The sequence below is a fragment of the Metopolophium dirhodum genome, chromosome 5 (genome assembly GCF_019925205.1).
Source record: "Metopolophium dirhodum isolate CAU chromosome 5, ASM1992520v1, whole genome shotgun sequence".
In the NCBI taxonomy this organism is placed as follows: Eukaryota; Metazoa; Arthropoda; class Insecta; order Hemiptera; family Aphididae; genus Metopolophium; species Metopolophium dirhodum.
Genome location: NC_083564.1, coordinates 6,617,599 through 6,630,370, shown reverse-complemented (window position 1 = coordinate 6,630,370; position 12,772 = coordinate 6,617,599). Strand labels below are relative to the sequence as shown.

Sequence of the window (12,772 nt, the reverse complement as noted above, 5' to 3'; positions counted from 1 at the left end):
TCCCCTTATCCCTCTCCCTGGATCCGCCACTGCTGGAACTAATCTTTTGAACGCGTTCCTTCAAACTTCCAAGCACTGATCGTGATATAAATATTATATAACATTGTTATATCATATTGTGTTAGATAATATCGTCATAGGCTCAAGGTTGGACAGTATATCTTCGATACAAGGGTATCTTGTGGCTTAATATAATGTATCTCGATACAATTATATGAAGTATCGAGTATTTCATAAAAAAATTTATGATGCGATACAAGATACAATTCTGATTTAACGAGGTAAATAAATACCAAGTATGTATAATTTTTAATGTAGAATTATTATTGATATAACTATTATAATTTAATTTGCATGCAATCTTATTGTGGTTTTTTGTTGGTTGCATCGTTGACGATAACAAGATTACGTAATGTCGTAATTGATTTGTTTATTTTGTTTTACTAATAATGTATTATTATTATACCGAATAAGTGTCAATTTTTATTATATTATTTTCATTCTAATAATCGAATTACTTAAAGAAGTGGTCATCCCCACAGTCCACAATAATAAACATAATTTTTTAAAAATCCAGTGACTAATTTTTTTTAAATGTATCGAGTATCTAGTATCGCGATACTCCAAAGCAAAGTATCTTATATCTAGTATGTCGATACCTACTCTTTTTTGAGTACCCTAGTACCCTGCATAAGCTCATATAGTATAGAATAATAGAGAACAGATGCATCGTGCGTCATATTATGCATCCATGCCTGATATTTCTCATATTAAAATTAAATATTAACTGTAATAATTGTATATTTGTTACAAATAACATTGTGATTTGTGAATTGTTATTACATAATTTGTGCGATAATAATATTGTAAATTTTAATACGTTATCGCTAATCTAATATAACTTATAATGCTATAATAAGGCTGCTATAACCGTGATTTTACATTTATATTTTATACCACAGATCATATTATTATACAATGTGATACACCAAGCATGCTCATTGTTCACCACCGTATTTCTTCATGATAACTTTTCATTTAATAATGATTTTTTTCAAGTTATGAATTTCTTAGTTCTTAGTTTTTTTCTGGGCTTTTTTTCAGCGATTCAAGTCCGACCGACAAATTCTGATTGCTTCATTGTGCAATAATATACCTATATTATATATTGAAATATATTATACAATATACATATATTATTATATATACATGAGTTCATATTTATATTAAAATCTTTTCAGCGGATTATTTTATTCGCGAGCTTTTTTTCCGCCTACCATATTATATAGGTACCTCCTGACCTTATTTTAAAATACCTACTTTAAAATTTAAATGTCCTGTGAGCAGCGGCGATACCAACAGCTTTTTTTCAAATGAGAATGACACTTATTTTTTCCGAAAAATTGTTGAGTATATTTAATAAATGATAGATAGGTAGGTAGATGATTTATTTTGAAAATGTTGATGTATCCATATCCAAACATGAATAAATAGTTTTTGAATTATTTAAATTGAGAATAGTTTGGTGATAATAAACAAAAAACAACATAGTAGTAGCACAGAATATATGAAATATATTCATATATTCTGTGGTAGTAGGTAGTTTACATTGAGTAATTACATGATTACTCTACATATAGTTTTTTAATATAAAAAAAAACCAATTAATAATTTTAATAAACATTAAACGGTTTTGTAATCAAAGAATAGATTGTGAAATAGTTTTTCAGAATTAATCATTAGACATATTAAAATAAACAGTATATTTTATATGTCTGTGGAATTAATATCATTTATGGTGATTATTAGAAGTGACCAGTCTGTGGGTACCACGAATTAAGAATATCTTAATTCGTATTTCGTGGTGGGTACACGATGGTCACGTCTAAACCATAGAGTATTATAGATACATAGATATTACTCTATGGTCTAAACCAAACGTCTTGATTTCTTGACTAATTGTCTCGGGGTTATCAACCGGTGAACGTGGAACAGTATTTAACTGATAAATGAACAATGATAAATGATAATATAATATATCAGCTCCAGGCTATATTGCTAGTTGCTACCTCCTACCAAGTATCAGGCCATAGGCAGACGTCACAGATTACGGAGGCTTGACTAGGCACAGAGCCAATTTCAGGGAATGATCAACACGTGTTTCTTCACTAACTAAACTAAAAGTTTCAGTGCCAGAAGTTTTGAATAATTTCAACTTCCATTTTTTTTAATAATATCTAGATTGCGAAACGATGGCGACTACTGATAATTTGGGTAACTAAACTTTAATAATGAAATTGTAAATTGTTAAATTTCATATAATGACTCATTTAAATCATTTTTTTTTAAATATAAATTATAATTAGGTAACCGTCTAGAAACTTGCTAAGCTTAACTAGTGTGAAAAAAAATGCTCTGGGATGTTTTGAACCGGTGTGGGATAATGTGGGATAATTTTAAACCGGTTTAGCCTGGCAAATTTCTAGCGTAACACTAACATGTAACTTCAATATATTAAGAATTTAACTAACTGCTAACTGGTATCTAAATGTAATTTGCATAGAGGTATAATAGATTATTTTTTCATTTTTTATTTTTCATTACAGACACTCGAAATTTGCTAGACTAAACTGTTGTGAAAAATAATGTACCGAAATGTTTGGACCATATTATTTACATGGTTCATAATCCCAGTGAGGAATAGTATGGGATTATGATTCATGTAAATGATATGGTCCAAACATCCCGGTGCATTATTTTTCACACCAGTTTAGTCTAGCGAATTTGTAGCATAATTTGTTTACTATGCAAAAACAAAATAAATTGTCCTGTTATAATTACTTTTATTATATTCTTTCAACAAAATTATTTGTTTAACATTATGTTTTTTTAGCTCTTATTAGTGTATCGGATAAAACTGGATTATTAGAGCTAGCAAAAAGCTTAGTAGAAGCTGGTTTCAAGTTGTTGGCAAGTGGAGGAACTGCTTCTTATATAAAGAATGACGCAAAATTACCAGTTACTTGTGTCTCCGAATTCACTGGAGCACCAGAAATACTTGGGGGCCGAGTGAAAACTTTACACCCAGCAATTCATGGAGGTAGCCTTTATACATACAATTTATAATTATAATACCTACTATAAAATGTATAATTTGTCACATACATAATATTAACTAATACTGATATTATGAATGTCACTTCTATTTTAGGTATATTAGCGCGTTTAATACCTGCTGACCAGAACGATTTAATGAAGAACAACTACAGCCTAATAAAAGTAGTAGTATGTAACCTATATCCATTTGAAAAGGTTGTAGCCAAATCCGATACTAACGTTGAAGATGCTGTTGAAAATATTGATATTGGTGGTGTAACACTATTGAGAGCTGCTGCCAAAAATCATGAACGTGTCACAGTACTTTGTGATCCTGCAGACTATTTGGTAATATCCAACGAAATATCACTGAACAAAGATACGCTTCTAGAAACCAGGAAAAAATTAGCATTAAAGGCATTTACGCATACAGCAACTTATGATGATTGTATATCAGACTATTTTCGCAAGAAATTTGCGAATGGTGAGAGTCAAATGAATTTAAGATATGGCATGAATCCTCACCAATGTCCAGCACAACTTTTCACTACAGATTTAAAACTACCATTAAAAGGTAATGTAGGCAATGTAGCTCATGTAAAATAAGTATTAATTTAATTTGGTTATAAATTTGGTTAGTTAGTATATTTTCAATATCTATAAAATATAAATGTTCTTAGGTACCTATTTAAGTTTATTAAAGCCTATTGGAATGTGTTTCATTTGATTCTGTAAAATTCATCCATGACATTAATTAAGTTGTTATGTTTCTTGGTAGACATTTATGATTGGTATATTACTTATAATAGTATAATTATTTACATATTTTTTTAAAGTTCAATCTTGAAACATATAATTTTTATTTGTAATAAAAAGTATAGGTTAAAAATCAGTATTTCTCTAATTAATTTTTAGATATTTTAAACATCATATAATGTACAATTTGTAATAATATATTATGTTGTTTAATATTATAAACTTGAACCATTTAGAAATGTAATAATTGATATATTATTGTTCAATTATTTTAGTAATTAATGGTTCACCGGGGTACATCAATTTATGTGATGCCTTTAATAGCTGGCAATTGGTTAAAGAACTTAAAGAGGTGACTGGTCTTCCAGCTGCTACATCTTTTAAGCACGTCAGTCCTGCAGGAGCTGGTTTGGGCATACCATTAAATGAAATTGAAGTAAAATAATTATTTGATTTAAATTTAATTTTTTTCTGATTTACCTATTAAGAAAACTTTTTTCATAGGCTTCATTATGTATGGTAAGTGATTTACTTGAAATTATGACTCCACTTGGATCTGCTTATGCTCGTGCCAGAGGAGCTGATCGCATGTCTTCATATGGAGATTTTATTGCTTTATCACATTCTTGTGATTTGGTTACTGCTAAAATTATTTCCAGAGAAGTAAGTTACTATGTATAATAATCCTGTTACATTTATGATTGCATTTTAATGTTTTTTTATAGGTTTCTGATGGTGTAATTGCACCTGGATATAGTGATGAAGCTTTAAATTTGCTCAAAAAAAAAAAAAGTGGAAATTATTGTGTACTACAAATTGATTCAAATTATACACCTAAGCTTGTTGAGCGTAAAGTTTTGTTTGGAATGACCTTAGAACAGAAACGTAATGATGGAAAAATCGATGAAAATCTTTTTACCAATATTGTAACTAAAAGACAAGATGTAAGATTTTCTTTATTTTACTAAAATGTATTATTGACTATTGTTTGAATATAACTTACATATTTATTTTGGTCTAGATGACAGAAGCAGCTAAACGTGATTTGATTCTTGCTACTGTAACATTGAAATACACCCAAAGTAATTCAGTGTGTTACGCTTTTAATGGTCAAGCTATAGGAATTGGAGCTGGGCAACAATCAAGAATTCATTGCACTAGACTAGCTGGGGATAAAGCTGATAATTGGTAAGCGAAATTGCATTGCAGTTCATTTGAATTGAATAATATTTTGGTTTGTCTGTTTGTAGGTGGTTGAGGCAACACCCGTATGTTTTAAATATGAAATTTAAAAAATCAGTCAAAAGAGCTCAGATAGCAAATGCTATTGATGATTATATTGGTAAAACCATTGGAAACGGTCTTTCACGCACTAGATGGGAAAGTTTGTTTGATGTAATTCCTGCTGAGCTAACCCCTGAAGAGAGACTTGCCTGGTCTGCTAAGTTGAAAGGAGTTGTATTGTCATCAGATGCATTTTTCCCATTCAGTGATAACATCGAAAGAGCTGTCCAGGTATATTTAATAAATAGTTGTAAACTTTCTCGTTAAATTATAATATCAATATTATTATTTTATAACTTGTATTTAGAGCGGAGTTGAATACATAGCTTGCCCATCTGGTTCAACAAATGACCAAGAAGTCATCAATTACTGCAATGAACAAAACATTGTGTTGGCTCATACTAATTTGCGTTTGTTCCACCATTAATTTAGTAAAACTGATTTTCTTATATATTTTACATTGCTCAATTATAATACGTAAGCTAAAAAAATTTAATATCTTTTAAGTTTATATTGTAAACATTTTATAAATTATTTATATTTGTAATAAACAATAAACAATACATTGAACTGAACATAAGTTGTAGCTATAGCCCTAGTTCTAATTTTATGCACTTATGTGCCATTTATTCTGTGTAAAAGTAGGTAATATTACTACCTAATATAATATATATTCCACAAAATCAATATGAACCTAGCACATTTTATTTATTTTTATAATTTATTTTTGTCTGTTACTAGTTCTTATTCTAGTCTACGCTTGAATCCAAACATTGATAAATTAATGAAATTGTTCAACATAACAAACAATCTATTTGTCACGTTGTGATCAGGCACGGATCCAGAGCAAAGATCTGGGGGGGGGGGGGGAGGCAGCAATTTTTTTACAACACAAATATAATTATAATAAAATATTTTACTTTATTCTTAATTTAAAAATGTTGTCATAATAGTAGGTTTAGGTAATCTATGTGATAAATCAATAATTGATTATTTAATATATAAAGCAACAATGTGAAAAGAAGTTTAGATTTTGTTTATATGTTAAAAAAATATGTCTGGGGGGGGGCTGGGCCCCTAGGCCTCCTGGATCCGTCCCTGGTTGTGATGCATAAATACTAAAATATATGTATAATATGAATTCAGGGGTGTATTGAGGCGTATACTGATAACAATATATTTTGTAAAGATGCGTGTACGTCGAAAATTATTAATTTCCAAAGTATACGGTGAATCGGAGCCGAGGTGGGCAATGAGCATATGATTTTATTAACTGTTTTAATAGGTATATGTATTTTTCCTTTTTTAAATTCTTTATGGTCTTTATGGTGACTTGCTCTATCGCAACCTCACTGCTTGAGAACCATACAGAGTAATCATCAATATATCTGATGTGTAAATAGATCATCGATCATCAGGTCTATGAAATATATATGAAATATTTTCAGTGGATAAAAATATATTTATATTATAAGACAAGTATGAATAATTTGTGTTTGTTTGAGTTGTTACTTGTAAATTACATGTCGGTTGAGAATTAATAGAGTAGGCAAGTAAGCAACTCTGATTTTCTATCACAACAATAATATATTTTAAGAAAATATAGCGTATACTCAAAACAACGAATTGAGATAATATATTAATTTGTGCTGAAAACATAATTCATACATCCCTGAATATGAACATGGACGATAATTATTTATTAGACACTTCCACAGAATATTCTGTGATCATTAGTCACTAGTCAGTGTTCGTGAATCAGTGAATGTCCAAGTAACTAAAGTAACTTAAAAAATAAAGTAGGAAATTGTTATAGTTTTAAGTTAGTAGTTTTCTATGAATTATGATTAAATCAAATTAATTATTCAAGTCCACTGTTCTGCAGATAAAGACAATATTATTATTAATTAATAGTTAAAACATGTTACGCCGCTACGGACATAGAAAAATAACTAATAAGTATAGGCTACGGGGTAATGGATTTAATAATAATCATATAATATTAATGTGCTTCACTGCTTCCCCACTAACCCACTAACTATAAAAATAGTAATATGCATATGTTAGCACAGATTATATTATGATAATAATAATATTAATAATAATAATTTTCATATATTCTGTGGTAATAGTATGCAATGCTGGTATCACAGAATAGATTAAATGCTGGTATCGCCATAGTTATCTATGAGTATCGCTATGAAATTTTCCCTCCAATTTTAATCAAATGTTTGATAATATCATATTGTTCTATGATAATATTAACAAATAATATTAAATATTATGTTTTATTGTTCAAATACATCAGTTAATATTTAATTATACTTGTTCATCGTTTGATAATTAATTCATATTTCATAACCGATTCAGTTTTATAGCTTACCATGATGTTATCGAAGTCAAAAAATATTTCAATAAAAGATTCGTTAAATTCTGAATTTCCATTTAGGCAGGTACAAATAAATACGTTGGCTAACTTATTTTTAAATGTAAGTACAATTATTTTTTATTAATACACATTTAAAAATACAGTAACAGGTTCAGATGCGATGCAAAACTATTTTTAATCCTCAGAGTTTTTAAGTCTCTTGAACTCTTGTTAGTTCATGAGACAACTCACAAAAGTATCTTTCCTTATTCGCGTCATATCTGCAGAGTTTAATTTTTATCTAGGTATTATATGGTTATTTTATTCTACAGGAAGATGGAGTTTTACCTCCATGTGTTTTTATCCACGGTCTACCATCTACTGGTAAGACAAGTTTAGTGACTCATTTGATGTTTTTACTTGGAGAGTCAGTCAAATCATCCATTGTGAATTCTATATGCTGTTACACAAGTCGATTATTATTTGAACCTATTTTAAAAGATTTATTTAGTAAGTAAATAATATGTAATATAATATGCTAACATAACCAAATTTTACATATATGTTTTATTTTTTCTTTATAGAAATTAAGCAAAGTGACATACTCAATCGGTGTGATAATTTTATGCAATTTTTAAACATATTGAAACAAGCTGAAATTCAAAAAGAACAAGTGATTATAGTGTTGGATAATTGTGAGATGTTAGGACAAGAACAAATAGTTTTATTTTCAAAATTACAAGAGCTAATAAAAAGTTATCAGCTTTGTGTTATATTTATTAGCCAAGTACTTCCTTCTAAATTTGATGAGGACATTAATTGTATACCAATATTGTTTGAACAGTATAATAGTGGTAATATTTTAAATAGATATTATTAATTCAAATAATTTATTGAGTATACTATTTTGTGTAGATGATATATCTGCTATTTTATTAAGAGATAAACCAAACAGTTGGAGTTTATCTATTTACCAAAATTTTTTAAATGTTTTTATGGGATCATTTTATGGAAGCTGTCGAGATTTAGTAGAATTAAAACATTTGGTAATTTTATAAGATAATATATAAATAATAATATTACTTGTGGAATTAAACGTTTTTATCAATTCCATTTCTTAATTTGTAGGCAAAACTCCTATTCATCAAGTATGTAGAGCCAATAGAAGATGGATCATGTACAGAAATCAACCAAACTTTACTATTCAGAAAAATAAGTCCTAGTATACACTTATTATTAAATAATGTTTATCTAGGAACAAGGTAACTATACAAAAATATTTTATCCTTAAGAAACTTAATTAGTAAGAAACTTTTAATACATTTTTGGAAAGAAATAAATACATAATACTCTGTACCACGAGAGAACGTAACCACTAGCCATCCAAATTGTGTTTAGTCCGCGCATTTTCCACCTAAAACACGCTACCAGAGTTAACTGTGACATGTTACAGTTAAACTGTCATATAATAAATATCCATTTAACAACATTTTTTGTTTAACAAAATATTTTTGAGAACCAAATTTATTGCTCCATGAGACTAATATGGAAGTTTCACGAGTAAATCATTAGAATGCGCTCTCTCGTGACCCTGAGTATATAGATAATTTAATATTAAAAATTGTATGATTGATTTTTTTTAAATTGTAGAACTTACAGGCAATAACAAAGGTTTTATTTTAAGAGGATGTCGGCGCACCACTTGTTGTCTCTCTCTGACCTCCACACAACACAGCAAATTTATTTTTTACAGAATCAACCCTGTGTTGTTACTTTTAATATTAGAGTGATCAGTAAATTCACCTATTATCAAACTTGAACATTTAGAACATTACCTGTGTCTCTACGATGGTTTTTTTACGATATTTTTAATGCAATTAATAAGCATTTTAGAATTATAATTATTTAAATGGCCATAACTTATACAGGGTGATTCATAAAACGTAAAACACTCATTATCAAAAAGTATTAATGTTTTTGAAAATATTTTTTTACATAGTTTCAAGTTGTTAAAAAAACTATGTTTTTATTAAAAAATTATATTTTTTTAAGTTTTTTACTTTTTTGAATGACAGCATAGAGTTTTAAACTCATATTCCAAAGCAGAATATTTTTCTAAGTATTTTGATTCATAAAAATCTAATTTAGGGCGAGTAGTCTATGAGGTATAAGCATTTAAAGTTTAGATGGGCGGAGTGGAGTGGTATACTCTTACCCCGCAAATGTGTGTCCACTACTCCGCTTGTCTAAACCTTAAATACTTATAACTCGTAAACTACTCGTTCAAATTCAATATTTATGTATTAAAATACTTAGAAAAATATTCTTTGGAAAATGAAATTAAAACTCTATGCTGTCATTCAAAAAAGTAAAAAACTTATAAGGATAAAAAATATTTAAAAATATAATTTTTAAATAAAAATGATGTTTTTTTAACAACTTGAAACTATGTAAAAAAATATTTTCAAAAACATTAATACTTTTTGAGATAATGATGAAATAGCCAACGTAGCAATACAGGTAACGTTCCTAACTGAAAGTTTGATGATAGGTGATTTCACTCTAATATTAAAAGTAACAATATGAGGTTGGTTCTGCACTTCTGCTACACATACATTTGGTAAGTTGTGCGTGGGTCAGAGAGAAAACAAATAGTGTGCTGACATAATTTAACAACCTAATTAGTTGTAATTATTTAGTTAAATTCCCAGTTGATCAATAAATAAATTTAAATTGCTTTGATACTATTTTATATCATAATATACTATGGATAAAGCCACAGCGTATTAAATCAATATAAAAAAACATTGCCGATATCAGCGACGAGTCGCCGAATCAGGTGGTCAATATGCGCATGTGCAACGCGACTTCTCGTATATTTATCCACAGATACGGAGTTGCATTGCGCTTGCGCACATCGATCACCTAATTCAGTGACTTGTCGCTATATTGGCAACAAAATCATACGCTGTAGCTATATCTATAGTATATGATCTAAGGTTACTACTTATAATGATTATGATTTCAGTTTGGAAAATGTCAATAGTTTGTCTGATGAGAAAATAACATTTGAAAAACTTGCTCTGGATTTACCATATTATGCCAAATATTTTTTAATTGCTGCATATATTGCATCATTTAATTTACCAAAATATGATAGGCAATTGTTTGTTAAAGCATCAAACAAAAAAAGAAAAACTAATCGGTTAACAAATAAAACAGAAAATTCTGCTAGTCAACTAGTTGGACCTAAAGCTTTCTCGTTAGATCGTTTATTAGCAATATTTTATGCTATTATTGAAGAAAATACAAACATGACTGCCAACCTTTTAGCCCAAGTAATTATATAAAAAACATTATTCAAAATGTCAATTGATAATGTGTATAGATATGTTGATTAATTATTTATTTCAATATGTACCAAGATTAATTATTATATTTAATAATTTTAATGTTTTAATTTTTGAAATAGATTAATACATTATCGGATTTGGGACTTTTGATACGTTTAGGCGATGGTAAATTGGAAACCCCTAAATACAGATGTAGCGTTAGTTTTGACTGTGTCAATAATATTGCTCGGTAAGAAAATAATTTATATTTTTATCAATAATTCTAATCACTTGGTTTAATAAGACATTTCTAATTTAAGTCTGTAGTATTATGATCACTCAAAAATAAATTAGTCACTCAGCTGTAGGTTTTGAGTGTACCTCATTGAGTATGTAACTAGTAGATGTTTTTAATATGATTTCACTGATGAATTATTACATAAGAAAATTGATTCTGAGCGTAGACACAATGTCTATTTCTATTTCTAAGGATATTTTTGAATGTACTTATTTATTTTATTATGTTCTAATATTCTTCCAGTAAAGAAAGCATGTGAAATTTTGGACTACATTTTCACATTTGGCAAAATTTAATTTTTTATATATTTTCATCTACGAAATAATTTGCAAGATTATGTTTTTTTGATATTTTTTAATTGCTGTAAGAATATTTGATGATAAATATTATATATAGCTTAGATACCTTTAAAAAAATACATTGTTGAAGCCAATACATGTTTTGCTCAGAATCTAAAACTTATATAGACTTTGTATTAAATGTTATTTTGTACCAATGATCATAGGTACATTTTCATCAACATTTTTTTACCTACAAATTAATAATAATTTACTATTTTTATCTAATTTATTCTTTTTTCTCATTTAAAAATGTCATCATATTATAGTAGGTATATTGAATTATAAATCTAAATTTTTTTTTTTTTTTTTCAGGACAGTGAAGTTTAATTTAAATAAATATCTTATAGATAAGTTATAACCTATATTATTTTTTTTTTATTTTCATTTTATAAGATATTGATAGCTATTAATTTATATGTAATATTTTTTATATATTAATTTAAAAATTCAATTTATCATGCTAAATAGGAATTACTAAAATTAGTATGGTTTTAGAATATATAAGCCTAATAGATATTTCATCCTTAAAGCTTGTTTCATCTTTTATTTTTTTGTAATACATTCTTTTCTTTTTTTTTAAAAAAAATTTCTTTGTAATATTTTGTTTTCCAAATATATGTACACTAATGGCTAATTGTGTTTCTGTACTATACTAATTTATATAAATATATTATTAATTAGTGTAAGTTATAAATTATGGTTTGATATAGTAGTGTAATATATCATATTTCGTAGATAAAGTTATTCCAGCTAATACTTTATTACCAAGTTCCTTCAACTTTCATAGCAAGTATTATAAATCGTAATAAAATCTGGGTGTTTTAGATTGAATAGCATTTGGCAATGGTTCAATTAATTCTTGATTAATCAGGGGTTAAATTACAAAATAATGAACAATGTTGAACTGTGTCCGTGGTAAAAGGATGTTTCATCCCCACCTATTATTAAAATAGGACACTTGGCCCCCGGGGCCCCAAACGTCCTATGGTTAAATAACATCATATTATAACTCCCGAGGGCCAAAAGTCCTATCTTAATAATTTATGTGGATTAAACGTCTGTGGACTCGTTTTATTTTACGGGAACGAAATGGCGGAGAAAATATTCAATGAAAGGTTTATAACTGGAATCCCGGATTAAAATTTGAATTCGTGAGTCGTGACTAAACTTGTATACATCATTCCAGGTTCGTGTTAGAATTAATTGTATTGTATTAATCACGATTAAAGATATTATACAATATACCTATCTTTAATTGTGGTATTAATAATTAATTAATATTGGCAGGTCAGCCGCA

At 28.0% G+C, this 12,772-nt stretch overlaps 2 protein-coding genes across 2 annotated transcripts; both read left to right on the top strand.

Moving 5' to 3' along the window:
• The first annotated feature begins 2,035 nt into the window (after positions 1 to 2,035).
• On the top strand, positions 2,036 to 5,825 carry LOC132945434 (bifunctional purine biosynthesis protein ATIC). Its single transcript, XM_061015174.1, has 9 exons — positions 2,036 to 2,274; positions 2,894 to 3,100; positions 3,212 to 3,670; positions 4,128 to 4,288; positions 4,357 to 4,515; positions 4,578 to 4,796; positions 4,874 to 5,040; positions 5,103 to 5,367; positions 5,444 to 5,825. The coding sequence occupies exons 1-9, from the start codon at positions 2,253 to 2,255 to the stop codon at positions 5,561 to 5,563; spliced, it is 1,779 nt and encodes a 592-aa protein (XP_060871157.1). The 5' UTR covers positions 2,036 to 2,252; the 3' UTR covers positions 5,564 to 5,825.
• Positions 5,826 to 7,427: 1,602 nt separating this feature from the next.
• LOC132945985 (origin recognition complex subunit 5) lies at positions 7,428 to 12,699 on the top strand. The gene is made up of 8 exons (XM_061015849.1): positions 7,428 to 7,625; positions 7,837 to 8,014; positions 8,089 to 8,358; positions 8,420 to 8,550; positions 8,633 to 8,766; positions 10,533 to 10,842; positions 10,977 to 11,086; positions 11,788 to 12,699. Exons 1-8 carry the CDS (start codon positions 7,521 to 7,523, stop codon positions 11,831 to 11,833), a joined length of 1,284 nt encoding a protein of 427 aa, XP_060871832.1. The 5' UTR covers positions 7,428 to 7,520; the 3' UTR covers positions 11,834 to 12,699.
• Positions 12,700 to 12,772: the final 73 nt, after the last annotated feature.

Bases quoted from the DNA above. Each gene is read 5' to 3' on its own strand.
- LOC132945985 (XM_061015849.1), top strand. From the start codon at position 7,521: ATGATGTTATCGAAGTCAAAAAATATTTCAATAAAAGATTCGTTAAAT. The intron at 8,015-8,088 runs GTAAGTAAATAA...TTTTCTTTATAG, and splicing joins TATTTTAAAAGATTTATTTA to AAATTAAGCAAAGTGACATA. The intron at 10,843-10,976 runs GTAATTATATAA...TTTTTGAAATAG, and splicing joins CTGCCAACCTTTTAGCCCAA to ATTAATACATTATCGGATTT.
- LOC132945434 (XM_061015174.1), top strand. From the start codon at position 2,253: ATGGCGACTACTGATAATTTGG. The intron at 4,289-4,356 runs GTAAAATAATTA...CTTTTTTCATAG, and splicing joins TACCATTAAATGAAATTGAA to GCTTCATTATGTATGGTAAG. The intron at 5,041-5,102 runs GTAAGCGAAATT...GTCTGTTTGTAG, and splicing joins GGGGATAAAGCTGATAATTG to GTGGTTGAGGCAACACCCGT.